Raw genomic sequence first — 26,683 nt, 5'->3', positions numbered from 1 at the left:
AGCCCAGTACCAGGAGTGGAATGAATGACTTCTAGCCACAAGATCCGAAGCAGCAATCCTAACAGCAACCAGTCAACTTGACAAAGAATAGGGTATCTGTAGGAGGGTGGAAGAGGTGGGAGTAGGGTTGGGTGGGAGAGGTGGAGGAGGTGGGGGCTGAGATGTCTAAGAAGATGTCTTCTTTTTTAAAGAAAAAAAGGAATTGAAAGTACACTGAAAACAGAGGCATCAACATTTGGTCGACATTTGCATTATTTCACACCCGAATATTAGTGTCCCGGGCGCCGTATGCCGTGTGAAGGAATCAGTCTGTGCTGTATTTTAATCTGCTTGACTGTCTGGATGCTCTTGTTGCATTTGAGTTTTCACAAAGATGCTCTTGCCTTTGCTATAATAAGACTTTCAATCTCCTCTGCCCTGGGCTGATTGTTGACAGCCTCTTAATTGGCTAGGTCTAGAACATGATCAAGGGCTGGTTGTGCTGTGGCTGGAGATGGGTGGCCGGACACCAAAACCCCATGAAGAATAGGGAGACTGTGCCAACTTGTTTTCCTGGCTCATTCCCTGCAGACTTCCTCCTTCCCACTGAGGCCTCCGGGCCCCATGCTGACCGGGTTCTCCCTGCCAGCCCTCCCTCTTTCCCCCTCCCCAGCCTCTTTCTCTAGTGATCCGGACAGCCTACTGATGACCCTTCCTGGGTAGAATTTGGGTCATGTTGGAGGGAGGGAGCTCCTTTGAAGAAGAGCTGGCTCTCCCCATAAAGCCTCTTGCTCCATAAGTCTCAGAAGGAGAATCCTGGTGTTTGGGAGCTTATTCTGGTTCTGAGTGAAGGACAAAGATAATAATAGTAATAATAGTTTATATTACTGTAGCTTTTTGGTCCAGACCTGTGATTTCATTAGCAAGGAAAATGCCGGCGAGGAAACGCTAAAGATGGATGAGATAGGCAGGCACTCTTCACCTTAACTTTAGAGAATTGACTTGACCGAGGTCATATAGCTACCAGGTATCAGAGAGCCCTTGTACCTGAGCTCCACTTTCTGTCCACTGCATAATGCTGCCTCTTCACATAGTTCATATAGACTGACAAAAGTGTTCCCTTGCACAGGGAGGTAGGTAGTAGAAGCATTGTTTGTTATTTCCATTTTTACAAGTGAGGAAACAGAGGGTTCACTTTGGATTATTAGCAAGTGGAAGAGCTGTACCGAGCCTGGTGTGGGCTTCTGACATCTAGTTTCTGTCTTGGTCCCCTCTGAGCTAGACCTACTGACACCTTCCACTACGGGCATGATTTTGGAGAAAGCAGTGGTCCTGTTATCTCCGTAGTATTTGCCTTTTGCATTTTTTCCTAGAGAAGATTGGTAAGGAGGAGAATATTAGTGAGTGGTTTTCACTCAAGCTCCATGGGATACTGCCTACTTGGCTTTGTGGCCATCACGAGGGAGTATGGTGATGTGGCTGCTAACATTCAACATGTCTACTAGCTGACTTAGCGGATGCCCAATTCAAGTCAAAACCTGAATTCTCTCCCCGTCAGCTTCATCATTTGCTTATTTACTCAAATGGCTCTGTGTTCATCCATAAGACTGTTCTTTCCAATGATATAGATAGCAACCCGGCCACATTTTGCCCATCTTGTGAAATGTTTGTCAGTTCTTCCCATTAATTCACCATAGGATCACACTCTAGAAGACTCTTTTTGCTTTCTCTTATGTACATAGAAGTTGTATACATTTTGTTTTTGATATTATATATACTTTTCTCCCAAATCTGCTGAACAACCCTCTGCTACAAAGTCCATTTATTGAAAATTAAGCAAAACCACTCATTAGGGTGGATCCAACACTAGGTCCTCCAAAGGGCTGCCTTCCCAAGCTTCTGTGCCCTAGTCCTACTTGTCATTCTTTGTGGCATAGGACTGTTTCATTACATTCATATGCCATCGCCTGTTAGGGCTCTCCCAGCATCATTCTCTTAGATAATGAATGTGTCTAGCCAGCTGGGGAATAGAGTCAGCTAAACTGCTGATCTCTGTGTGCATGTCAGAGAGGATGCCCTCTGCCCTCTTTCTGTTCTAGAACCACTTGGAAAAACTTCTCCAGTACATTTCTGCCAGAGCTTCAAAATGGGCCTTCTTCAGCACCCCAAGATGCACCTGGAATCTGATCCCATTGCTATTCCTAGAGAACCTCCGTACTCGGAAGACACCTGATAGAGAAGAAGCTATATTATAGTCATGATACAAGTGCTTGAAGCTCCTTGATATGTGTGCTGAGCATTAAGGGGACCAATCAGGCCGCTCCTCTGTGGCTATGTGAGCTCTGCTGCTGCATCCTATCCCGTCCCAGGGATGACTTATGTTCCAAAGCCTTTCTAATGTTCTTTTTTTTTTTCTTAATTAAACTTTTATTGAATTTTCTTCTTTGAATACTGGTTTTGGTTCTTGTCTTCAATGATGACAGAAGCCTGAGAGTAGCCATGTGAGTCCTGTTTCTGAGAGTCCCATTTTGCAGGATTAGCCGTTTTTAATGACTTTAATCTTCTTTTGAAAGTGATTTCCCCCCTCATTCTGTTAAATTCCTTTGATTGCATTAATACAGAATTATTATTCCAAAGGAAGAGGAAGAAATTAGGGTTCAGTGTTGGCAGCTGTTTGACACTGTCTTAAAAGTCTTCTGATGCTCCCACCTATGCCATTGCTTCCTTTGGTTGAGTTTACTGCATATCCTCATCTTGGATATTGGACTGAGGATCCTTATTTATCAGATGGGAAAAAGTAACTCTGAACTAGGAGCAGACGTTGGCACAGTGTCTGGCACATAGTAAGTGCTTAAAAATCCTTGTGAATTTGATTGGCTTCAGACAATAACAGCAGGGAAGGGAACAGGCATTTATATAGCACCTATTATGCTATTACTTAGCACTTTACAGATATTATCGCATTAGATGACAATAGTTATCTTTCTCTCCTCCAATTCCTTTCCCCCTTGAGGCCTTATAAACTTTAACAAATGACTGACTCACCTCTATCCAAGAGCAGAAGGGAAAGGAATAACCTTTATATAGTACCTACTGTGTGCCAGCCATCGTGTGTAGTGTTTGATGGATATTATCTCATTTGATGACAATAGTGATCCCCCCTCCCCTCCCCTTCCCTCCCTCTCTCCTTGGGGCCCAAGGAACTTTTACAAATAAGATTTCATTTCTCATCTCTTAACTCCTGGCTTTTGAATAGGTACCCACTCACTTCCTTCCTGCCATTTTCCCATCTTGTAGAAATTCTATCTTCCTTCAGAACAGAATTTGGGCTCGCCCCTTCCAAATGAGGCTTTTCCTGAAATTATTATTATTATTATTTTATTATTTTGTACATTTTTATACTATTTTTGTTTATCTGTGTACATGTTATATCCCTGGTAAAATGTAAACTTTTTAAGAGCAGCAACTGGTTTTCATTTTTATCTTTGTCCCCCGCAACTTCTTATAGAGATTTTTCTCTTCAACTTACATTTAAATGTGTCTTGAATTAAACTGAAAGGCATTGAACCTGCTTCCAAATTGATAAATGCTCCAAATCCCCAAAAAGGGTCTTTAACCTTTTTTTGTGACATAGACTCTGTTGGCAGCCTATGACCCCCTTCTCAGAATAATGCTTCTTATTGCATAAAAGAAACTAATTATATCAAAATACATTTATAAAATTATAAAAAAATTAAAGTCACTGACCCCAGATTAAAAACTGCTCATTTACAGGGTAAAGACTGTTTGTGGACACAAAAAGTTAATAGCTTTTTTTTTTTTTTTTTTTTTTTTTTTTTGAAGCAAATGACAATTTGATTTCTCAACTTTTTATGTAAAGATGGCCAATTTCCCCAATTCATCTTTTTCAATTTAAAACAACCTCATTTCATTTGAATGCAAATAATTATCATCTCAGCAAGTGCTCAGTTTTGCCATCCACACAATAAAATGCTTAGCCTTGTTTTCTAAAATTGTTGACAAATCTTGCCTGCTCTGTACCTACCTCTGAAGTGGAAGAACCTGATTTTTGAGGTCTTTTAAAGGGACCTGAGATCCTCACTTGGAATGTTACGTGTTTGAAGAGACTGCTTAGCAAGTATAAACTTATGATTTGGGGAAAGGGAAAGAGAAGCCCAAACAGATTGCATTTATGCTGAGGTTCTCTCTGTTTAGACAACTGAGGATTTGTGGTACCCAAACTGAAAGATGACTGAAAGAATTGTGAGCTAGTTTTTGAGAAAGACTAACCTCCTGCCACAATCTTGCCTCTTTCTTGCTGGCTCTCTTGGCTTCTACTCTCTCTCAGAACTTTTCGCTAAAATGTTGCATTGTTCTTGGAGGAGCAACAGTTCTTAGCCTATGGGTTCTGGATTGCATTGGCCGAAGAGAGTCTGTTGCATTCGAGCAACAGATATATTTTGATACAGTAAACCATTAAAAGCAAAAACAAGCAAACAGAAGCCCCAGCCCAGCTTCACACGTTGGGGGCGGGATCACTGTGTGCTAGTGAACCAATCACCCCACTTCCAGCCTTAGCTTCTCTCTCCATCCCTTTTGTCTCCTGGCCCCTAGAGGAGCCCAGCTGGCGTGAGTTGGGAATTAGCAGGCAGTGATCCATGGTGCCTTCCCACCGAATGTAATCCAGGAAGTGGGCAGCCAGCTGGATTGTTCCAGTCCAAAGGGCCCAGTAATGTGAGGCTCCCAGGGGACTGCATCTCCTTTGCGTAGGAAAGGAGCCCTTGCTGGTGGTATCAGAGGGAGAGATACTACTCGAAAGGAAGGAGGTCTGGGAAGCGGGGCTCCCTGGTGTGACTCCCAACAACTTGGTTTCCAGTTTGGGGGAGCAATGAAAGAAGATGAGGATTGAAGTCTGGCGCTACGTGGGGGCCTGGGTTTGTACTTGGCTGTGCGAAGCAACTTTGTTGGACATCCATGCCTGATTAGTCTGCCACCTCTCAGGTCTTTGGCATGTGGTTAGGGTTGTGCTTCAGCAGAGCCAGGGGGTGGCGGGGCACCTAAGTCCTGGCAGTGCCAATGAGGCAGCCAGCCCCACTGAATTGTGGGAAGGAGGAAGTCATTGGTTTTGGGGGAAGGGCTTCTAGACCAAGTTTTGTGTTAGCATCTTTTCATTGCCTCAGCTATGAAATATCCTTTTTCCAAGGCAAGAACATGTGCTTCTGAAGCCTACCTTGGTGTGTGTGTGTATGTGTTTGTGCATACGTGGCTGTGTGTGTTGTGTGCGTGCACGTGCCCACTCCCTTATATGAAAGGCCTGGGAGACCACTTTTATTGGCCGCTTTAAGAAATAGTTGGAATGGGATCATTAAATGTTTTATAAGGGTAAACGGTCCTGTTTGTCTGGGAGGAAGTGGAGGGAGGGAGGGGGAGAGCAGAGAGAGCCGCTTTGCTGGGTTTACACACACAAAAAAGGTCAGTGCAGCTTAATTTAATGTTTTGTTTGTCTCTCCCCTCCCCCGCAGCAGCTCTGTGGCCTATTTCATTCATTATTAAGTTTTATGTCCTGCTTGACATGAAACGTGATCTTTTCAACTCACTACATAGGATGGCTGGCTTCATTCTGTTCTCCTTATCTTTAGTGTCTTTAGTAACTTAACTTTTCCCCTCTTGGTCTGTGTGGTTTTGTTTTTTCTTCAACAGCCAATTTTTGTTTGTGGTGCTCTCTTGAGCCAGCTGGGGGAATTGATAGCACTGGACAGCGCCTTCTCCTGTTAGGTGATAAAGATTTCTCAGCTCTTTGATAAAAGGCTTGCCTTGTCACTAATGGGTTTATAGGTCCCCCCTTACATTGTGTTTGGGTTCTTAATGAACATCCCTGGTGTTCTGGAAACATCCTCTGATTGACATCAGTGTCAGGACATAATGCCAAGCTATTTTATCGGGCACCTTAGACCCTTTTGGTTGTACACCGTGGACAGGTTTACAAACGAGAGGGACATTTCTTCTTAAAAGTTAGGGACTCAAAGGACTCGGTGATCTTTAAATCTACTTATTCCATCTCCTTTACTGAGGTCTAAATCCCCAGACTTTTTGGAGTTTTTGGATTATGCCACTTTTCTCCTTTTCCCCGAAGAGTCACACATAACAATTATTCATTTAATATAATTTAAAATGAAGAAACTAATTTGGATTTTGAAGTTTTTTTGGGGGGGGTGGAGGAAAATTTGTGGGACCTTAGAGATACCACTCAATATTAGCTTAGCCATTGCAGACTCGGGGATCGGGGGTGAGAGCTCAGTGATTGTCAACGGTTCCAAACTAGCAAAAGCTGGGTTAGAGGAAGCCAGCCCCTTACAGTGGGTGGGAAGTTAGCCTTGGAGCCCCCCCTCCAGTGATGACTTCCAAGTTGGCTTGAGCTTTTGGAGCTACTCCTACTTGAGAGCTTGCCCTGGGAGTTACCCTCTTTGGGGAGATGCGAAGCCCCGGAGGACAGTGGTAGCTAAGAAGGCCATGGATAGGTGTGTTATTAATGGAAGAGAGGTTTCCCATTACTGTCTGGCCAGCTTCTTGAGAGATGACACTGTGCTGTTTGCCTTCCCAACATCCTTTATAATCTGAAAGGCATCTTGTCCCTGGCCCTCTCTGCTGCTTCTCTGGCTTGTTTTGTTTTCCCTCTGCCCCCTGTGCGCCACTCCCGTTTTCCTCCGAGCAGTTGGTGAGCGGTGCAGCGGTGTTGTTGAGAAGCTTTGTCCTTATTTCGCAGATGCCCTGGGAATTGCCTTTAATCTCCTTTCTGCCTTCCCATTACAGATGGTGATGACGACCCTCAGCTCTCCTGGGTGGCTTCCTCTCCCTCCAGCAAAGATGTTGCGTCACCCACTCAGATGATAGGAGATGGGTGTGACCTTGGCATTGGGGAGGAGGAAGGGGGGACCGGCCTGCCCTACCCATGTCAGTTCTGTGACAAGTCCTTCATCCGCCTGAGCTACCTGAAGAGGCACGAGCAGATCCACAGCGACAAGCTCCCCTTCAAGTGCACCTACTGCAGCCGGCTCTTCAAGCACAAGAGGAGCCGGGACCGGCACATCAAGCTGCACACGGGCGACAAGAAGTACCACTGCCACGAGTGCGAGGCGGCCTTCTCCCGCAGCGACCACCTCAAGATCCACCTCAAGACGCACAGCTCCAGCAAGCCCTTCAAGTGCACGGTCTGCAAGCGCGGCTTCTCCTCCACCAGCTCGCTGCAGAGCCACATGCAGGCCCACAAGAAGAACAAGGAGCACGTCGCCAAGTCGGAGAAGGAGGCCAAGAAGGACGACTTCATGTGTGACTACTGCGAGGATACCTTCAGCCAGACTGAGGAGCTGGAGAAGCACGTCCTGACCCGCCACCCGCAGCTCTCGGAGAAGGCCGACCTGCAGTGCATCCACTGCCCCGAGGTCTTCGTGGACGAGAACTCGCTGCTCGCACACATCCACCAAGCCCACGCCAACAAGAAACACAAGTGCCCCATGTGCCCAGAGCAGTTCTCCTCGGTGGAGGAGGTCTATTGCCACCTGGACAGCCACCGGCAGCCAGATTCCAGCAACCACAGCATCAGCCCTGACCCGGTGCTGGGCAGCGTGGCATCCATGAGCAGCGCCACCCCCGACTCGAGCGCCTCTGTGGAGCGAGGCTCCACCCCGGACTCCACCTTGAAGCCTTTAAGGGCCCAGAAAAAGATCCGGGCCGTGGACCGGGAGGAGGGCCAGAGCTGGTCCAAAGTCACATACAGCTGCCCCTACTGCTCCAAGAGAGACTTTAACAGCCTTGCCGTCCTGGAGATTCACCTGAAGACGATCCACGTGGACAAGCCCCAGCAGAGCCACACGTGCCAGGTCTGCCTGGACTCCATGCCCACACTGTACAATCTGAACGAGCACGTCCGGAAGGTCCACAAGAACCACGCCTACCCCATGATGCAGTTCAGCAACATCTCCGCCTTCCACTGCAACTACTGCCCTGAAATGTTTGCCGACATCAACAGCCTCCAGGAGCACATCCGGGTCACCCACTGTGGTCCCAATGCCAACCCTGCAGATGGCAACAACGCCTTCTTCTGCAACCAGTGCTCCATGGGCTTCCTCACAGAGTCCTCCCTCACGGAACACATCCAGCAGACCCACTGCAACGTGGGGAACTCAAAACTGGAATCCCCTGTTGTACAGCCAACTCAGTCGTTTATGGAAGTTTACTCCTGCCCGTATTGCACAAACTCTCCCATTTTTGGCTCCATCCTAAAGCTCACAAAGCATATTAAAGAAAACCACAAGAATATTCCATTGGCACACAATAAAAAGTCTAAGGCAGAGCAGAGCCCCGTTTCTTCTGATGTGGAAGTCTCCTCCCCCAAAAGGCAGCGACTCTCTGCTAGCATCAACTCCGTTTCCAACGGGGAATACCCCTGCAATCAGTGTGATCTCAAGTTCTCCAACTTTGAAAGTTTCCAGACCCACTTGAAGCTGCATCTGGAGCTGCTGTTGAGGAAACAGTCCTGTCCTCAGTGTAAGGAAGACTTTGACTCCCAGGACTCGCTCCTGCAGCACCTCACGGTGCACTACATGACCACCTCGACCCACTATGTGTGCGAGAGCTGCGACAAGCAGTTCTCGTCTGTGGACGACCTGCAGAAGCACCTGCTGGACATGCACACCTTCGTGCTCTATCACTGCACTCTCTGCCAGGAGGTCTTTGACTCCAAGGTCTCCATCCAGGTGCACCTGGCTGTGAAGCACAGCAACGAGAAGAAGATGTACCGCTGTACCGCCTGCAACTGGGACTTCCGCAAGGAGGTGGACCTGCAGATCCACGTCAAGCACAGCCACCTGGGCAACCCGACCAAGTCGCACAAGTGCATCTTCTGCGGGGAGACCTTCAGCACCGAGGTGGAGCTGCAGTGCCACATCACCACCCACAGCAAGAAGTACAACTGCAAGTTCTGCAGCAAGGCCTTCCACGCCATCATCCTGCTGGAGAAGCACCTCCGGGAGAAGCACTGCGTCTTCGATGCGGCGGCCGAGAACGGCACGGCCAACGGCATGCCGCCGGCCGGCAAGAAGGCCGAGCCGGCCGACATCCAGAACATGCTCCTCAAGAACCCGGAGGCGCCCAACAGCCACGAGGCCAGCGAGGACGACGTGGACGCCTCCGAGCCCATGTACGGCTGCGACATCTGCGGGGCGGCCTACACCATGGAGGTGCTGCTGCAGAACCACCGCCTGCGCGACCACAACATCCGGCCCGGGGAGGACGACTGCTCCCGCAAGAAGGCCGAGTTCATCAAGGGCAGCCACAAGTGCAACGTCTGCTCGCGGACCTTCTTCTCGGAGAACGGGCTGCGGGAGCACATGCAGACCCACCGGGGGCCCGCCAAGCACTACATGTGCCCCATCTGCGGGGAGCGCTTCCCCTCGCTGCTGACGCTCACGGAGCACAAGGTGACGCACAGCAAGAGCCTGGACACGGGCACCTGCCGCATCTGCAAGATGCCCCTGCAGAGCGAGGAGGAGTTCATCGAGCACTGCCAGATGCACCCCGACCTGCGCAACTCGCTGACCGGCTTCCGCTGCGTCGTCTGCATGCAGACCGTCACCTCCACGCTGGAGCTCAAGATCCACGGCACCTTCCACATGCAGAAGCTGGCCGGCAACTCGGCCGCCTCCTCCCCCAACGGCCAGTCCCTGCAGAAGCTCTACAAGTGCGCGCTTTGCCTCAAGGAGTTCCGGAACAAGCAGGACCTGGTAAAGCTGGATGTCAATGGCCTGCCCTACGGCCTGTGCGCCGGCTGCATGACCCGCAGCACCAACGGACAGGCGTCCGGCCTGACCCCGCCGGAGGCCGGTGAGCGGCCCTGCGGGAGCCTCCGCTGCCCAGAGTGCAGCGTGAAGTTCGAGAGCGCCGAGGATCTGGAGAGCCACGTACAGATGGACCACAGGGACCTGACCCCTGAGACGAGCGGGCAGAGGAAAGGCGCCCAGACATCTCCGGTCCCCAGAGTAAGTAGCTCAGCGTCTCTTTTCTCCTTCCCCTGGGGCTGCCCCCCTACTTGTGAGAAGGGGACTCTCAATCTGAATCCACAGCACGCTGTTGGGTCCTCTGGTGTCCCAGTGTGAGTGGGTGTTCCTTGTAGTTGTCTGGAGAACCCATAACAAATGAAGCTGGAACTACATTCACATTTTTTGTAACTGAAACTTCTCACTCACACAATACACACACTCACTCACTCACTCACTCACTCACTCACTCACTCACACACCCTTTGCTGGAGGTCCCACAGCATTTGCTTGCCTATTTGTTTGTTGATTGATTTGAGATGGAAAACGCCTTAGAGATCAGCTGGTCCCAACCCTCTCATTTTATAGATGAGGAATTTGAGGCCCCTCCCCCAGGTGAATTGACTTGCCCAAGGTCATATAGATAACAGAAATAATAAAAATGAATCAATTTATAGCTGCATCACTCATTCTACCCTGGTCTTGTGAGGCAGGTAGTGCAGTTATCCCCATTGTGCAGATGAGAAAGTTGTACCTCAGATAAGTGGAATGACTTCTCTTTGGTCCTGTGGCCAGGTAGGTTTGTTCCTTTCAGAGATGGTTTGGGCCTTAGTCCTGCCACAGTTGAGAGATCATAAGCTCATAGAAATTGGAACTAGAAAATCCTCTGAGGTCATCTAATCCTATCTTCTCATTTCTTGTTCCAATCCATTCCACTTTGACAGGGTTGAAAGGGTGATACTTTTCTAGTTAGACTTCCCTCTGATACATCTGCATGTCTTGAGCAAGTATCTTTATTTCCCTGGGCATCTGTTTTCCTATCTATAAAGGGGGGAGGATGGTTAAGGTGGAGACTGAGATACCAATTAGCTCTAAAACTTAGATTTATGATTCAGGATTTGAATCAGAATTTTCAAATCCAGCTCTCTTAATCACACTAATCTGTTTTCCACAAGAACTCCTTGTCTGGCTGTATCTGCCCTTGTGGATTTGGGGAGCAGAGGCACATCAGCCCTTTCCTTGGTGGCTGTGGGGCTTGGGTCTAGGAGGCTGAGCGGGGACTTTCTATAGAAGCTCCACTCTTCCATCTGGCTGTTTGCTTCTCAAGCATTAGACCTGTAGGGCCTGTGGATTCTCTCTGGGTTTGTGTTCTTTCCAGATGGGTGGAGATGCCAAATGTTTCCTAAGAGTAAACTCTTCCAGGTGCTACTGTTGCTGCCCTTGAGGGAGGCAGGATTTGGGGCTATAGCCTTTTGCCACAGGTGTTTGCTGGTGGTATTTGGCCTTGGGACTTGCAATAGGCTCCATGCTTGGAGGTGGGGGGAGACGGGGAGAGACACAGACAGACAAAGAAGGAAAGAAGGAGAGAAGGAAAAACAGGGAGAGATTGATATAGAAACCTAACATTTTTTGTGCTGGGAGAAAGCTTAGAGAACATTGTATTTAGTTCATTTTATGGAGGTGAAAATAAAACCCAAATAGAAGAAGGTGACAGCTGGAGACATAATCAGATGGAATTGGAAAAAACCCAGTTTTTGCAGATCTTGGAGAAATAGGATATTTTAGCCAGTGCAGTCCTATTTGAGGTTTGGCAGCTGTCTTACAAAGGTGCAACAACTCAGAAAGTTGCTCTTCTGCACTCCCCATGATTCTGGATATTTGAAGCCTATGTTTCCAAGCCCAGCCTCCTCATGGGATATGGCCCCATTGCCCTTTGGAGACAAAGATTACCCAGAGACTGGGTCGTGTCTAGATATTAGATGGGCATTTGGCCCCAAAGCTCCTCAGATATTGTGGCTAAGTCATTCTGAAGGGGGGCTGTGGATGATAAGGAGTGATGGAACATTGCACATCTATAGGAGAAGGTTGGAAAAGGATTATCCAACTGATCTCACTTGTAGGCTGCACCAAGGCCACAGTTGGAACCCTACCTTCTTTAGTTGTGGGACTTTCAGAAGGCTTGGGGTAGGACTGCCTTCCCACCTTTCCACCTCAATCTCAAGGAGCTTAAATTGGTTAAGATAAAAAATCTCAGTACCTCACTTGAGTCTTGATGGGACCCCAGGGTCCAAGTCTGTAGCAACAGGCTTCATAGGGAATATAGCCCCGTGGGATGGATGCTGCCTCTAAAGAAGTCAGGTCTCATCCTACCCACTGCAATAAAAAATAATAATACCACATCTCACTTAGAGTATTATACTTTTCAAAAATGCTTTTTACATCCATGATATAACTTGCTTTTCAAAACACCTGAATAGTGTCATCAAATTCCAGAGATGGGAAAATTGAGACACAAATTTTAAGGCATGAAGTCAGGACCAGAGAGCCTAGGGTTCCTACCTCAGGAAGAGTCCTTTGTCTCCCTAAAGAGCTACCTATGAATCACCTTTCCTAAGGGCTTGGCCACCTTTCCCTTACACGCTCTTCCTTCTGTCATTATTTATCCTTGTCTTCATTTCTGCATTGAGTGCAGATCCGAGAAGAGCAGCAGTGGGTCAGAAAAGTACCACGAGGTGACGCGGTAACGAGCATCATCTCTTATATTTCTGTAAGCAGAGCCTGATGTTGAGCTGGTCCTCGGGGAGTGGTGGGGAAGGGACCCACGGGAATGAGAAGGTGCATTGGATGCTGGAGACAGTCCGTGCCTTGCTATCTCTTCAATTAGAGTTTCTAAAAATCACCAAGAGGGATCTTCTTGGGAAAAGGCTGAGAGGAGAAATTAAGGGAAATTGATGGGAGGGAAACAGAGAATCTGAACGAGTGAGTGAATGAGCATCCGCTTTTCTCCTTCACATGTTGGTGTTTACATATCCACCTGGGTCTGGGGCCACTTGATGAGGTTTGTGCCAAGTCTGTGACGGGTACCTCACGGAGGGGGCTGGTGGAGGACGTGGGCCTGGGGCAGCGCACCTGTGTCAGTCCCTGTGTGTCTCTGTGTCCGTGTGAGGGAACATACAAGCGCCATGTCTCTCTGGGCGGGCTTGAACATGGATGTGTTTTTGAAGGGGAGTCTAGCTCTGCAGGCACATGGGGAGCTGTGAGTGCATCTGGGGACTGCATCTGTTGTCTTTGCGTGGGGCTGTCCCGTGCGTGCGAGCCCGTGTGTGTGTGCGCAGACTCGAGTCGGGGTGATTTGGGGACTTCGCTTTCATATGCCCGTCTCTGGGCGTGAGTAAGTGGGCCCGGCGCGTGTGTGTTTGTGTGTGCGCATGGTTGTCACAGTCAGCAGGCTTTGTCACTTCCCATGGAAATTCCCCTTGAGTTCCGCTTTGCCGCGAGGGAGTGCAGAGTTCCCCACCAGTGATTCCATTCCCCCATCAGAACCCAGCTTCCAAACCGGAGTGGAGTGGCAGCCACTTACTCCTTCCCCATGCTGGGCCCTCCCGTGTTAATTATTTTCAGTGCACATCGAACCTGCCTCGCTCGGGGCTGCCCCAGGAGAGATAAATAAAATAAGGTCCAGTCATGGAATATTACCCCCTACTGGCACCTAGCCTGCAGTATTTATGGTTCTTAGGCTTCCACTTGAGCTGCCTCAGAGACAGACGTGAGGTTTCTCTTCTAGTCATTTCCTCCCTCTCCCCCCAGACAGCCCTCAACCTTGCCTGGCCTTCCTCAGAAACACTTTTCAGGGGAGCTTGCAGTGACCAGCAGACTCCCTCCTGGCTCCTGGCCCCGTGGGGTGGGGGCCACCCAGGTGAGGGGGCGGTGTGGGGGCCCGCCTGCTGTTCCCTTCCCACGTTCTCTCCAGATGTGGGCATGGGGACGTGACTGTTTAGGGATTGGGAGCCTTAACGATGATCTGGGAGTAGGCATGGGGGGCAGGGCTGAAGATCGATGTCCTGTCTTTGTCTCCCTTGGAAATCGCCTGCCCTTTCTTAGCCAGATGATCTTTATCTGTTAAATGGGCGTAGAAAGCTTAGTCCTCTTCTTGGGGTGGTTAGGGCTGTGTACTAATTTAAGTGGCTTTTATAGCACAAAGCTAGGAATTGTTGAGCCTGTGTTAGCTGTACTGAGGGATGGGGAGTCTCCATGACCCAGAGGTTACGGGATCCATACAGGCAGTCAGCGTCAGATGTGGGACATGAACCCAATTTCTCTGATTTCCTCTGTTTAAGAAGGCCTTGAAGAACTTATACTTCTTCATCCACTCCACCCAAACTTGGTGGTTTTTGTTTGTTTAAATGCCACTATTTCAGAGGAATAATACTTGTACAGTGATTTAAGTTTCAAAGCATGGCATCCCTTAGAATAGCATTTTGTAGAGAAGGTACCTTTGGCTTAGATTGCATGGGAGGAACACTTGAGGTATTGTGGGAAGAAGGTGAGACTGAGAAACAAGACAGATCTGACTTCAAATTCTACGTCTTACATTTTCTGTGATGGAGCCAACTTCCATTGCCTCTCTGAATCTGTTTTTGTTGTTATTCAGTCATTTTTCAGTCCCCATTTGGGGTATTCTCAGTAAAGATACTGGAGTGGTTTGCCATTTCCTTTTCCAGTTCATTTTACAGATGAGGAAACTGAGGCAAATAGTTAGATGACTTGTTGAAGATCACACAGCTAGTAAGTGTCTGAGGCCAGATTTGAATTTGGGAAGACATGTTGTGCTGACTCCAGGTTTGGTGCTCTACCCACTGTCTTACTTTATCTAGAAATTAAGAAAAATCCTTGCATTCTCTTCTTCTCAGTGAAGGTAGCAATTTTAGAAACCTGAGAAACATGTGTGGGTATGTATGTGTATATGCACACATCTATTTACACATATATACAGGTATGTGTGTATATGTCTTTATATAAAATTATATTTAAGTGATTTTTCCAGTGTTACAAGAGTAATAGGTATTGGAGGTAAGGCTTGAACCCCGGTTTTCTGCTTCTGAGCACAAGCTTCTTTCTGCTAAAGTATAATGAGGCCCCAATATCCACCTTTATGAATGTTTATACCCCACTATAGAAATAGAGACCAAAGAGGGCTGTTTGCCACCCTAGGTCGTGACAGAGAAGCAGGATGGAAAGTAATCATCTACTTTCTTACTCTTCAAGTGGAAAACTGTGTCTGGTTGGTCTGTGGAGCATGGTGGGATCTTTGAGATGTTGTAAGATTTTCCTGCACAGAGTGCTGGATTTGGAGGCAGGAAGATCTAAATTCCAATCCCATCTCAGATACTCTCTAAGCTTTATTATTCTAGGCAAGTCACTTAATCGCTGTTTGCCTCAGTTTCCTCATCTGTAAAATGAGAGAGCCAGGCTCTCTCTAAGGTATTTTGTACATCTTAGTCTATGATCTAGCTCTGTTTTGTTTGCTTCAAGGGGCTCAGCATTTCTTCCGACGGTAGGCAGTCACCACTGATCTCTCTGTTACAAAGTAAACTTGATTCTGAGCCCTTTACTCTTTCCCCCTTTTCCTCAATGGTAATATTTCCTTCACCATCATTGTAGCCAATGTACTCAGACAAGTAACAAAGGAGGAATATGCCCTATACCCTTGAATGCTTTAGTCCTTAGAAGTAGCACTTAATGATTAGGAATTGTGTTGTAACAATGGCTGTGGCTTTTGGAGTTCAAATCCCAGGTCTGTCACCATGTATGGGATCTTGGGCATCTATTATGATTTATTTTTCTCAGCCTCTTTTCTCATGTATACAATGGTGATAAATGCTGTACTTTGTTTCAGTTACTTCTTGAAGTACATAGTCCTGGTATTACAGATAAGGAAATAGTCTTTGAGAAGACAAGTGAAACACTAACAGCTCTAGTTAATAAGTGGAAAGGGATCTCTTTAGTCTTTTTTTTTTCCCCTGAGGCAATTGACTTGCCCAGGGTCACACAGCTAGGAAATGTTAAATGTCTGAGACCAGATTTGAACTCGGGTCCTCCTGACTTCAGACCCTGAGTTTTAAGGCTGGCTCACTTTCCTAGGCTATACTGCCTCTTTCCACCTACCTCACCCAATAATGAAGGAAAGGGCTTTGTAAACCTTAAGCTGCTAGGAAAAGGTAAGTTGTTTTCATATATATGTGTGTGTGTGTGTGTATATATGTATATGTATATATATATACACATACATATATATATATTATTTGATTTCATGATCTCATGAAATAGACATTCTTGGTATTATTATATCCCCATTATACAGAAGCAGAAATGGAGAGATTGTGATTCACCCATAGTCACCTATGTCTGAGGTTGGGTTCAAACAGGTCTTCTTAAAACACAGATGCTTTGTGTTATCCATCACGTCACATTGTTAAATTTTTTTTTTAAAGCCTTTAAGAGAAAAGAACTCTGTTGTTTCTAGTTTTAGCCTCTGTTGTTTGTACTTCCCAATTGTGCACTTTATTGGGGGGGGATTGACACTGAGATAAAGAAAATGTATATCTTCAGCTTTAGTAGTACCTGGGCCCCTTCATTATCTTTTGCTTCCTCAGAAAACTGAATGTAGCAATTGCAACAAGATGGCCTTTGTGAGAAAGTCTGAAGAGTCTCAGCCTCCAAAATCTACCTTATCATCATCCTTCACATCATCTCCTTGCACATACCTTTTCTATTTCTGGGAAGAATAAAAAATACTTTTCTTCCTAGGGACACCTCTTCCTGCCATGATAGATTAACATTTCAGGACTGGAAAGCATGATTGTTGTAGTTGTAGCCTAAATGGAAAACACAAAGGACAATAGACGGGCTTCAGCTCTTGTAAAAAGCCATCTTTGGACTGACTGTTCCACTTTGGGAAAGTTCAGTGGCTCTGAAAATTGCAGCAAGATGATTTTTGCTGCAGATTGGGTGTTTGGTGCTTTTTCCATTGTCATCTTTTATGACATCTTTTAGGGCCCTGTACAAGTGCCCTAGCTCTGGCCACATAAATGTGTTCTTCATATATTCTGAGGGTAAGCTCAGGCCTGGAACTGAAGAGCAGCTGTATATTATGATTTCTTGTGTGAGGACATTTCATTCTTTACCTGTTGTTATTCCAGAGAACATCCACATTATCCTTCAGACTTTCCTACCACTCTCTTTGCTAGTTTGGATAACTGCTTCTCACCATCTTCTACTTTTTGTGTCATAGTCTCAGTGGACCAAAACTGTGACATAGGCAAATAGGACTGACGTGGAAAGCAGTGCCATTATCTCAGCTTGGCAAAGATGCTTTGGTCCACAGAGTAAAGGAGTTTTGTTTTGCCTTATCTTAGGGCAGAAATTCTTTATCTCTTTTATGTCATGGATCACTTTGGCAGTCAGGCAAAATCTATGGATCCCTGCTTAGAAAAATATGTTTAAATATATAAAGTAAAACACAAAGGATTATAAAGGAAACAAATTATGTCAAATGTCATTATTAAAATATTAGAAAAAATTATTCACAGACCCCAAGTTGAGAATTTCTCCATTTTGTTTTGGAAGAGAGAAAAGATGGCCAAACCATTGATTCTGTTTTCTCTGCAAGGGGTCCATCCTTGTCTATTTTTCTGGTGCATCTCCCAGCAAGGGCTTATCTTAACGTAATGATGCTATGTCCCTGTAGGCCCTATGGGCCAGTCCCCAGGTTCTCAAAATAGGAACTTATTTTGGGATCTAAAGTTAACCAGATCAGGTGAGGGGTAGGTTTCCCTAAAGATACCAGGCCCATTAGAACCTGGCAGGTCTTTTTAAACAGCTGTCAGAGCTGGAGAGCCTGGCTGGTGATTTGGCAGAAATCTAAAAGGCAGAAGAAGGAAATGGGATATGGCTGGCATTTGAGAGTTGTTGGATATTAACTTTGCATTTTCTTGCAGGTATGGTCACATTCTAATTTCTCTTTCTCTTGCTTTTAAACAGAAAAAGACATATCAGTGCATCAAGTGCCAGATGACCTTTGAAAATGAAAGAGAAATTCAAATCCATGTCGCCAACCATATGATTGGTAAGAACATCTTTTTAGCCCCCTTCCTTGGTACCTGCTTGATTGCTATCTGAAACATCCTGGGTCACTTTTAGTCTACTGATGGTGTCATTGTTGTGTCTCGTTCTGAAGTATTTAATGATGGGGAAGTGGGGTGAGGGGGAAGGGAAGTGTCCATGCTGGAGCTCTCTTTCTTTCTGTCTGAGCCGTCTCACGCCACTTATGTGGCAATCCAACTTTTGAAATATCTTCCATTTTCTAGCAGAAATTTCCCTCTCTCCCTATAAAAAGTACTTTCCAGTTGTCAACCACTTAGGGGCAATTACGCTCCAATTTTGTATGTCATGACATCGAATAGATTTAACTGCTTGCATTTCCCAGCTAAATGTGGCGAATTCTTCAGGCACATTGTCAAAACAGAATGCTCACAAAGTTATTTCAGTACTTTCTCTTTTCAAACGTTCCTGGACTTTTGAAAGTTCAGCTTTCCTAGATGGGGAGCTTTTAAAGAGAAAGTCCTCATGGCTTCCCAGCTCAGCACGAGGGTAACAAGCTCGGTAATAAAGTGTTATTGTAGTCGAAAGGGCTGTATCCACGCCGCAGTCACAGAGTCGCCTTTCTGACCAGTGAAAAAGAAGTGTTTTTCCTATCGGCACAGAGGTTATAAATGTACAAGTTGGCCCAGGAGGTCCATTTATTTGGATGAGTGTACCACAAAGGGAGTGCCCAATAACCTGGTACTCTGGGCATATGAAGGCTGCAGAGTCTTCAAGGCTCAGGTCAGTCTTCCTCTTCCTCCACCTGTACCTGGATAGTCTTTATCACCCATAAAGTAGAACTAGTCTCCTGGAAATTGCCGGCCCACCCCTGGAGTCTCTCTCTGCCTATTTGCACAGTTGGACTTCTCATAGTGTGTAAAGTACATGAATATCGGAGGGGAGTGGGGAGTGTGATGAGTGGAGGGGTGGAAGGGAGCAAGCCCAGTCAGGGGCCAGACTAGGGAACAAAGCTCAGAACTGCCCACGGAGATTGTGACTTTTTAATCTTTGGGTTGTTATGTTTTTTGTTTTTTTTAAGCCCTGGCATAATGAGAAAGAATATATACACTGTCAGTCACCATTCTGCTCAGAGGGTTTTCAAGGGAGTGTCAAGGAGGTGAAGATGAAGATATCTAAAAATGTTTGCTTTTGTAGCAGGTGTTAATGTAATCTCTTGTTTGTAAGCATGAAGGGTGAGAGCCTTGCTAATTGGACTATGGTGATTTCAAAGTTTTTTTTTTTTTTTTTTTTCATTCTTCTCCTCCCTCTCCTTTTTTGTTGCTAAATCTGAAAGAGTTGAAGCTTCTTGGGCAAAGGGAAGGGTATTTTCTTTTAACTTGAGCTATGGGAAAAGAAGGAATTGGGACAAAAAAGGGAAATGTGGTTTCTGAACACAATCTGGGTCTGAGATTAAATTCTTCCTATCTCGGATCCTGGGCCATCTGGAGTTACTTGTTTTCTGTGCTTCCGATGCTTTTCAGAGGTGTGGCAAAATGGAGAGACTGGGGAAGAAGTTGTCTTCCTCCTAACGACCCATTTGGGAGGGATGCTTCTTTGGGGGAGGGGGAAAGTGTTCAATAGATCTGCCTAATGAAAGATGGACTCTCAGAGGTAGATCCAGCACCACAGAATATTAGAACTCATGACCTCATTGGAAATTTATGGTAAAATGATCAAGTCTGACTCAAGCGATCACTCCCTCCTTCGATTTCTCCTATCACGTTGCCTGAACATCCCTTCTTTTGCCTCTGTTGGTAAGTGCTTGTAAATGGGTTCTCTCTTTCCTTACACTGGAAATTCTCTGTGTGGTAAGAGTCATGTCTTCTTTTGGTCCTAAGACATAGGGCCTTATCTGTGCGTGCTTGTAAATAATCTGTTGAATTGAATGAAGGTGAATTCAAGGTTAAAGCTAGAGAGACTACCCAAATCTCCTTAACCCCCAGTTGTTATTCCTTTTTCTCCATAATATTTCCTTTCCTAGACAGTTGGCTTAGCCCTGTTGTATAGGATGGCAAGATTTTCAAGCTAGAAGGAATGTTACATGTCAACCCTTTTCCACTTGCAGTTGAGGAAATGAAGACATAGAGAAATAAAGGAATTTGCCCAAGGTCCCATTAGTCAGTAGTTGTAGTACAGCCTGGAGTGTCTGGGTTCAAATGCCATCTCACAGTTAGCTGTGTGATCCTGGGCAAAAGGATTTTACCCATCTGTCCTAGTTTCCTCATTTGTTAAAGACAGATAATAATAGCACTTGCTTCTTAGGGTTGTTGAGGAATGAAATGAGATCGTTTGTAAAGCATTTTGCAAACTTTTAAGTACTGTATAAATACTAATGATGATGATGATGACGATGATGGCGATGATGATGATATGGAAGTGACAGAGCTGGGATTCGAATCCAGATCTTTTGATTCTAAACTCAATGCTTTTTCCATTGCATCTCTGTGGTAGTTCTGGGCTCAGATAATTTTAGAGATGTGCATGTGTATGTAAAGCATTTATTAAACACTGTGTGTAAAGCACTGGAGATTCAAATTGAAAGGCAAGATGGTTCCTGCTGTCAAGGACTTCACTTTCTAATGAGGGAGACAATACACAATAGAAAGTTTCAATTACAACTTAGATAGACAAGTTTAATGATCTTTGGGGTACAGCAGAAAGTAGATACTGCCTTTTCTTTAATCCATTTCAAATAATAAAATGATGTAACTTTCTGGTGTTAAGCCGTTTGGCAGTGCCAGTGACTTTGGTGCAAGTCTTTTCTGGGTCTTCATTAGCTGTGGTCGTAGCCACTGCAGGAGCAGTTCCCAGGCTGTATCTCCAGAGGATGCTTCCAAGGATAATGGCTGAGAACTTGGGGTTGGAAGCACTTCTCTTCCCAAGGTCCCTGGGTCCTGGACTTTCTCCATCTACATCTGAGGAGAAATGGTGGCCAGAATAGTGATGATGATAGTGGCGGTTTAATTTGTTTCTGTAGAAATAGAATATTAAGACTTAGAATCAGGAAGATCTGAGTTCTAATGTTGCTTTACTAGGTACATGAGAACCCTGACTATTTAACCTCTCATGGCCTCAGTTGGACATAACAATAATAACAATAATAATAATAATAATAATAATAATAATAATACTATCTACATAGGGTTTTTATGAGTATCAAGTAAAATAATATATGTGAAGCATTTTGAAGATCTTAAAGTGCCATATAAATGTGAGATATTATTATTGTTGTTATTTTTAATATCTGAGGGGGGAGTACTAGTTGTGGGGAAAAGTCTGTTGTTGTGCTGGATTGAGCCTACCTAAGTCTGGAATACAGGAAGCAAATTGAGCAATTAGTATATGAAAAACCAGTCAGCCCCTATCTCTTTAGTGCACTAAGGTTTATAAAGATCCTTCTTCTTGACAGTCTTATGAAGTAGTTGATACCTATAGTATGACCCTATTATTCCCATTTTTCAGATAAAGAACCTGAGGTCCAGAAAGTTCAAGTGACCTTTCCCAATTTTTCATAACTATTATTGTCAGAGCTGGAATATTAACTCAGTCTCCTGAGCCCAAGGCGGGGTCATCCTTGATGACCTACACCCCCTGTGCCAGGTCCTCCTGTCCTACCAGAGGATATGAAGATTCAAACAGCATCTCATGAAATGTGTAGGTTAGTTGGAGGAGAAGATTCATGTGCACAAATAATTACAGTTCAGAGCAGCATGTGGCAAGTGCCAAAGGAGCAGTACAGATAATTGGTACTGTAGCAGTTCAAGAAAATTTTTGTGGGTTGTAGTCTTCTCAGAAAGCTTCACGAAGGAGTAGGTTTGGATTTGACCCTGATGGGTGGGTGAGATTTGATTTGAGTAGGTGGAGAAGAGAAGGAGAACATTCCCAGAGAGGGGAGTGATGAGGTAGAAATGGACCTGGAGAGTTTAGGGGAGAACGTGGACACCATGGTGGCAGGAGCCAAGGGAACTTAGAAGGCAATATTGGAAAGTGAGGTTGGAGCCAGATTGTGGAGGACCTTGAATGCTAAGCTGAGTAGTGTATATTTTATTTCCCAGCAATAGAGAGCTCTTGAAAGTTTTTTTTAGTAAAAGGTAACATTCTTAGAACCATACAAAAGGAAAATAGCATGGAACCATGTTTCATTGGAAAGAACACTGGACTTAGGCTAACTGGGTTAAAATCCCAGCTTTCACCCTTCCTTTGTGTTGAGATTGAGTAAGTTGTTTAACCACGCTGACCCCATGTTTTGATCAAAAAGAAACAAATATGAAGATAGTAAACAGTGGGCTAGCTTCCTTACAGGTTCTTGTGTGGAATGCACTTTGTAATTCTTAAAGCTCTATAGAAATGTGAGTTTTTATTTTCTAGGGCCTTGCTCATCATAGTTTAATAAATATTTGTTGAATTACCCGTGGTAGTGAGTGCTGGATAGGAAATAGAGCTTGGAGGGACCAGAAGTCATGAGGCCAGTTAGGAGGCTCTTGACATAGTCCAGGTGCGAGATGATGAAGGCCTGAACTAATGTCATGTATTCTGATCGGAACGGAGGGAATGTACTTGGGAAACGTTGAGGGGTTGAGAGAGCTTAGTGCTTGGTTCGCCATGGAAGGAGCCTCTCTGCTCAGGCCTGATTTGATGGCGGTGTTGGTTGGAGCTGGTGGTGGAGTGGGAAGAACAGGGGTGTGGGTAGTGCAGATGAAGAGAATGTCACAAAAAGGAAGACATGAAGCAGAGGGAAGGAATTTCTGGGTAGGAGCTTTGGGCGTCTGGGGCTGGGTAAGGAACATTTCCCATCTCTTTCCAGTTAGGGGAGACATTGCCAAACAACCCCCTCCACTCATTCCCAAGGCTCTGGATTCCCCATGGGCCATTTCCCCCATCTAAATGGTGGGCCAGACCTCTCCTCTCCAGCTGCGTTTCCATTCTCCCTCCCTCCCCACCACAAGGTTGGGAAGGCCAGTCTCAAACTCACTGGGATAAAACTTGCTCAGTATAAGCCAGGGGACTTAGGAGAGTGGCTCCCATGAGCTGTTCACAAGAGCCTGCATGGCCATAGTCTGGCCCTTGGCAGGCTCTACGCAAACACAGGGGGCACTTAGGGTCCACAGCCACCCTCCCTTGAGGATCTAGGCTGCTAGATAATTCCCCCAGGAGAAGCATAAACGTTTCATTTTTATATCAGGGCCTCTGTATGGGTTTGCAGCCTCTGAGACCCCACGAGTTATGATGACTCAGGGACATGTCTCCTTGGAAACATTTTCCCCCCTCCCTTTCCCAGTCTTCCCTGCTGTTGCTTGGGGGGGTGGGAGGGAGGGGTGGGGGAGTGATTTGGAGCTGATAGAAAGGGAAGGGTCTTTTGAAACCTTTTCAGCAGCTGGGGTCGCCTTTGAAATATTTCTCTCAGCAAAGAATGGGGCTCTCCCCTTTCTCAGCCTCCCCCTACCCTTTGAAATGTTTTTTAGACTGGGGGGAAGCCCAGGCCCCTCCCCACCAACAGGCATATCAAAAACTTGGAGCAGTTCGGCTGTCTCTGTTCTGCTTGCCCCCTGTGGGGATGCCCTGGCTCTGGCGAAGGCCTCCCCTTCTCTACCTCCCACTGCCTCTGATGTGCAGGCTCCATCAGATGCCTAAAAGGATGGGCCCCCCACTCAGAAAATGGCTCCACGGGAGGCGAGCCAGCCCGGTTAGCCGCTGAGAGCCACACAAAGCTCTCACTGTGCCCCTGGACGCCTGGGTCTGGCCAGGAGATGGCTGCCCTCCCCAGTCTCTGCAGGCCTCCTTGAAATGTCGTTGTTGGATGTATCCCCCTTCCTCTCTGCCCCCTCCCATGTCTCAGGGCATTCTGATGAGGGGTGACATGTTTTCTGGTCACACGTGGACATGTCTGTGTCGAGGAGCACCTGAGTTCAGATCCTGCTCTGAGAAATGTAGTTGTTGGATATGTCCCCACCAGCGGGTCAGAAGCCCAGTCACAAGGGCTGGAATAGATAGGACAAAAAAGTTTTGGACCCTTTATAGGGTTTTGTGGTAGGGGAGTTGGAGTGAAATCTGTGTGGGCAGAGAGTCAATCCCAGATTGCTTCTTGGACTTGCCTTTCTCCTAGGTGTCTGTTGGGAAGGGCTGGGGTCTCTCTGGTGGCCTGAGAACTTGTCCTTGAAATAACTGAGCTCACAGTGACCCCCAGTTCAGACCTCTGGGGGTGAATCAGCCTTCCAGCCCCTTCTCTGGAAAAGACGGGACTAGAGCTTTGGCGACGGACTCTTCACAGTTCCCTAGGGCAAGTGGAGAGGGAGGGGCTTGGGCTGGGAAAGTCCTCAGGGAGCTTCGGCAGGGACGTTTGCCCCTGATGTCCTTGGAAAGAGATTCTGGGAATATCTGGCTGATGGCCATGGGCAGTGGAGAGCCAGGAGTGTCCCCATGGGACATTAGTCATTCAAAAAAAGTTATTTTCTCCATCTTGTTGGCTGCTTCTTTCCATGTCTGTTTGCTCAGTTGCTCATTGGGGCCTGATATTTGAAATCAGGGGCAATTGGAAGCAAGGGGAGAAAGGCGGGCGAGGATTTTTTGTGTTTTTTGGTGAAGGAGAATAGGGTTCAATGACTTGTTCAGGGTGGCCGAGGCTGTATTTGCACTCAGGTTCTCCTGACTCCAGGGCCGGTGTTCAATGCACTGTGCCACCTAGCTGCCCCAAGTCACGGGCCAAGGGAGGTGGGAATAGACTATTCTCTTTCCCTCCTACCCCTTGGCACCAAAGCCATATTCTCATGTGTCCTTTTCTCCCTCTTCTTGGCTTCCTCCATGGGGCAAAAATGATCTTTCCTTGGTTACTTCTTGGCCTTGGTAGGTGGGTGATTGTGTATGTGTGTGTTTTTGTGTGGGTGGGTATATCTGTGTCACAGCTGGCCCTACACTCCCAAGCTCTGTGTGAGGGAGAGGGAAGGGGGAGGACTCTACTGCCTTCCAACTGTTCCAAGGAGCACTTCCCTGGAGAGTTAGCAAAGAGCTTTGCAGATCTAAGATCAGGCCTCCCCACCGCTGCCTCAGCTCAGACCCAAGTTTAGGATTAGGCTGAAGGCAGTTTTGGAGGGGTCTAATCTGTTGATCTGATTAAGTCTGGAAGTTTGGATCATGATATAAGGTCCAACTCTAATGCATCACTGACAAAGATGAGAGAGAGAGAGAGAGAGAGAGAGAGAGAGAGAGAGAGAGAGAGAGAGAGAGAGAGAGAGAGAGAGAGGAAATAGAAAGAGAGAGATTTTTGTTTACTTTCTTAGAGGAACATCTGTTGCTGAACAATGCAGTGTTATGTGCTTTAATGGTGCTTTTGATTCAGGTAACACAAGACACAAAACATCTGTCTAACCTTAATATGTGATAAAAATGTCTCTCTCTCCCCCCTGGAGATCATGTTTCAAGTTCAGGAACTGTTCTGTCGGAATAACAAGCATGTACAGAGGGTCTGTAATCCAGTTTCTCTCTCTCAGCCCCCCCCCCCCCCCAATCATGCTTAGCCAGCTCAGGAAAATCAGAGCTCAGGCATCTGTTCCTCCCATTGAAAATATAGATGGGAAGCTTGTGGTGAATGGCCTCAGTTTCCCCCAGCCAGAGATGATCTTTTTAAGGAGACCTAGTGATCAAGCAGCTTAATGTCAGGAAAATCCTCAAAGTTATTGTTTAAAAAAATTAGGAGGACTGTCCTCCTGAAGGACGGAATCAGAACTAATATGGTTGTTTTTTAAAATTAGGAGGGCGGGTGGGGTGAGCCAAAATGTTGAAAGTGGGGATTTTCTGTAACCTATAAACTTAGAATCATGGGATGAGATTTAAAGCCGGAAGAGCCTGTAGAGGTCAGCTAGTTCAGCTTCCTCATTATTTTTAAAAATGAAGAAACTGAGGTCTGGAGAAATTAAGTGACTTGATCACAGTCAGGTAGGAAGTCAGTGGCAGAGCTGGGGTTCAGACTCGGGTTTTGCCTTTTCTTCTTCCTATAGAATCTCTGCATCAGGCAGATGAGGCTGTGGAGTTTTCATTTTTGGAAACGCAGAGAGATTGGCTTTTGGGGAGAAGTTGGAATATTGTGTTTTTCTTTATTCTTGCCTCAGTGTAGCTCGAGTACAGTGATATGAGTGAATCCTAGGGTGCTGGTGCTGGAAAGGGGTCATCTCGTTTAGCCTCTTGGCTTCAACAAAGAGAGCAACATGCGTGCCTTCAAATCAAGTTTGAACCAAGTGCTGGGTTGCCTATCCCAAAGTATCAGTGGGGGGTGGTGAAATCCTGTCCTGGATTTCTAACTAAGATCCTTTCATTCAGTTCTGGCATGTGTGTGTGAACATACAAGTACACTCATAATTAGGTGTGTGTTTTATGATTTCAGTCTGTTCTGTCATAATTGACTATAAAACTTCAGAAGTACTTATCCTCATACTACAATACTACAAATGGGCCCATTAAGTTTTTTTTTTTCTTCTCTCCCAGTTTATGATCTTTTCATATCTTGGATGGTACATTGTGGGGGGAGGGAGGTTTACCCAGTGTAAGTCTGTGGTCTTTTCCTTACAGACATGGAATAAAGGAGTGTGTGAGGGCTAAGAGGAACATGGACCGTGTTGGGCTTAGACATTCAGCCATTTGTTTAGTCCTTCCCTCAAAGCTCAGTTCAGATGCTCTCCTCCTGCAGGAAGCCTTTCCTCATTTCCTCCAACCCTCTTCAAATTTTAGAGTTTCTTTATTTGTTTAAATGCTCTAAGCAC

At 46.2% G+C, this 26,683-nt stretch overlaps 1 protein-coding gene across 7 annotated transcripts in view; it reads left to right on the top strand.

Moving 5' to 3' along the window:
- ZNF423 (zinc finger protein 423) overlaps nt 1-26,683 on the top strand; it is a 403,307-nt gene that overhangs the window by 238,501 nt on the left and 138,123 nt on the right. For all 7 annotated transcript variants that reach the window (XM_074293331.1, XM_074293332.1, XM_074293334.1 and 4 more), the window contains 2 exons: nt 6,790-10,013; nt 17,832-17,916. In XM_074293331.1, coding sequence (XP_074149432.1) covers nt 6,790-10,013; nt 17,832-17,916 — 3,309 coding nt within the window. The remainder of the gene's footprint in view (nt 1-6,789; nt 10,014-17,831; nt 17,917-26,683) is intronic.

This window comes from Sminthopsis crassicaudata, chromosome 2, assembly GCF_048593235.1.
Source record: "Sminthopsis crassicaudata isolate SCR6 chromosome 2, ASM4859323v1, whole genome shotgun sequence".
In the NCBI taxonomy this organism is placed as follows: domain Eukaryota; kingdom Metazoa; phylum Chordata; class Mammalia; order Dasyuromorphia; family Dasyuridae; genus Sminthopsis; species Sminthopsis crassicaudata.
The sequence above is the reverse complement of the archived record's forward strand: the minus strand, read 5'-3'. Positions and strand labels throughout refer to the sequence as shown.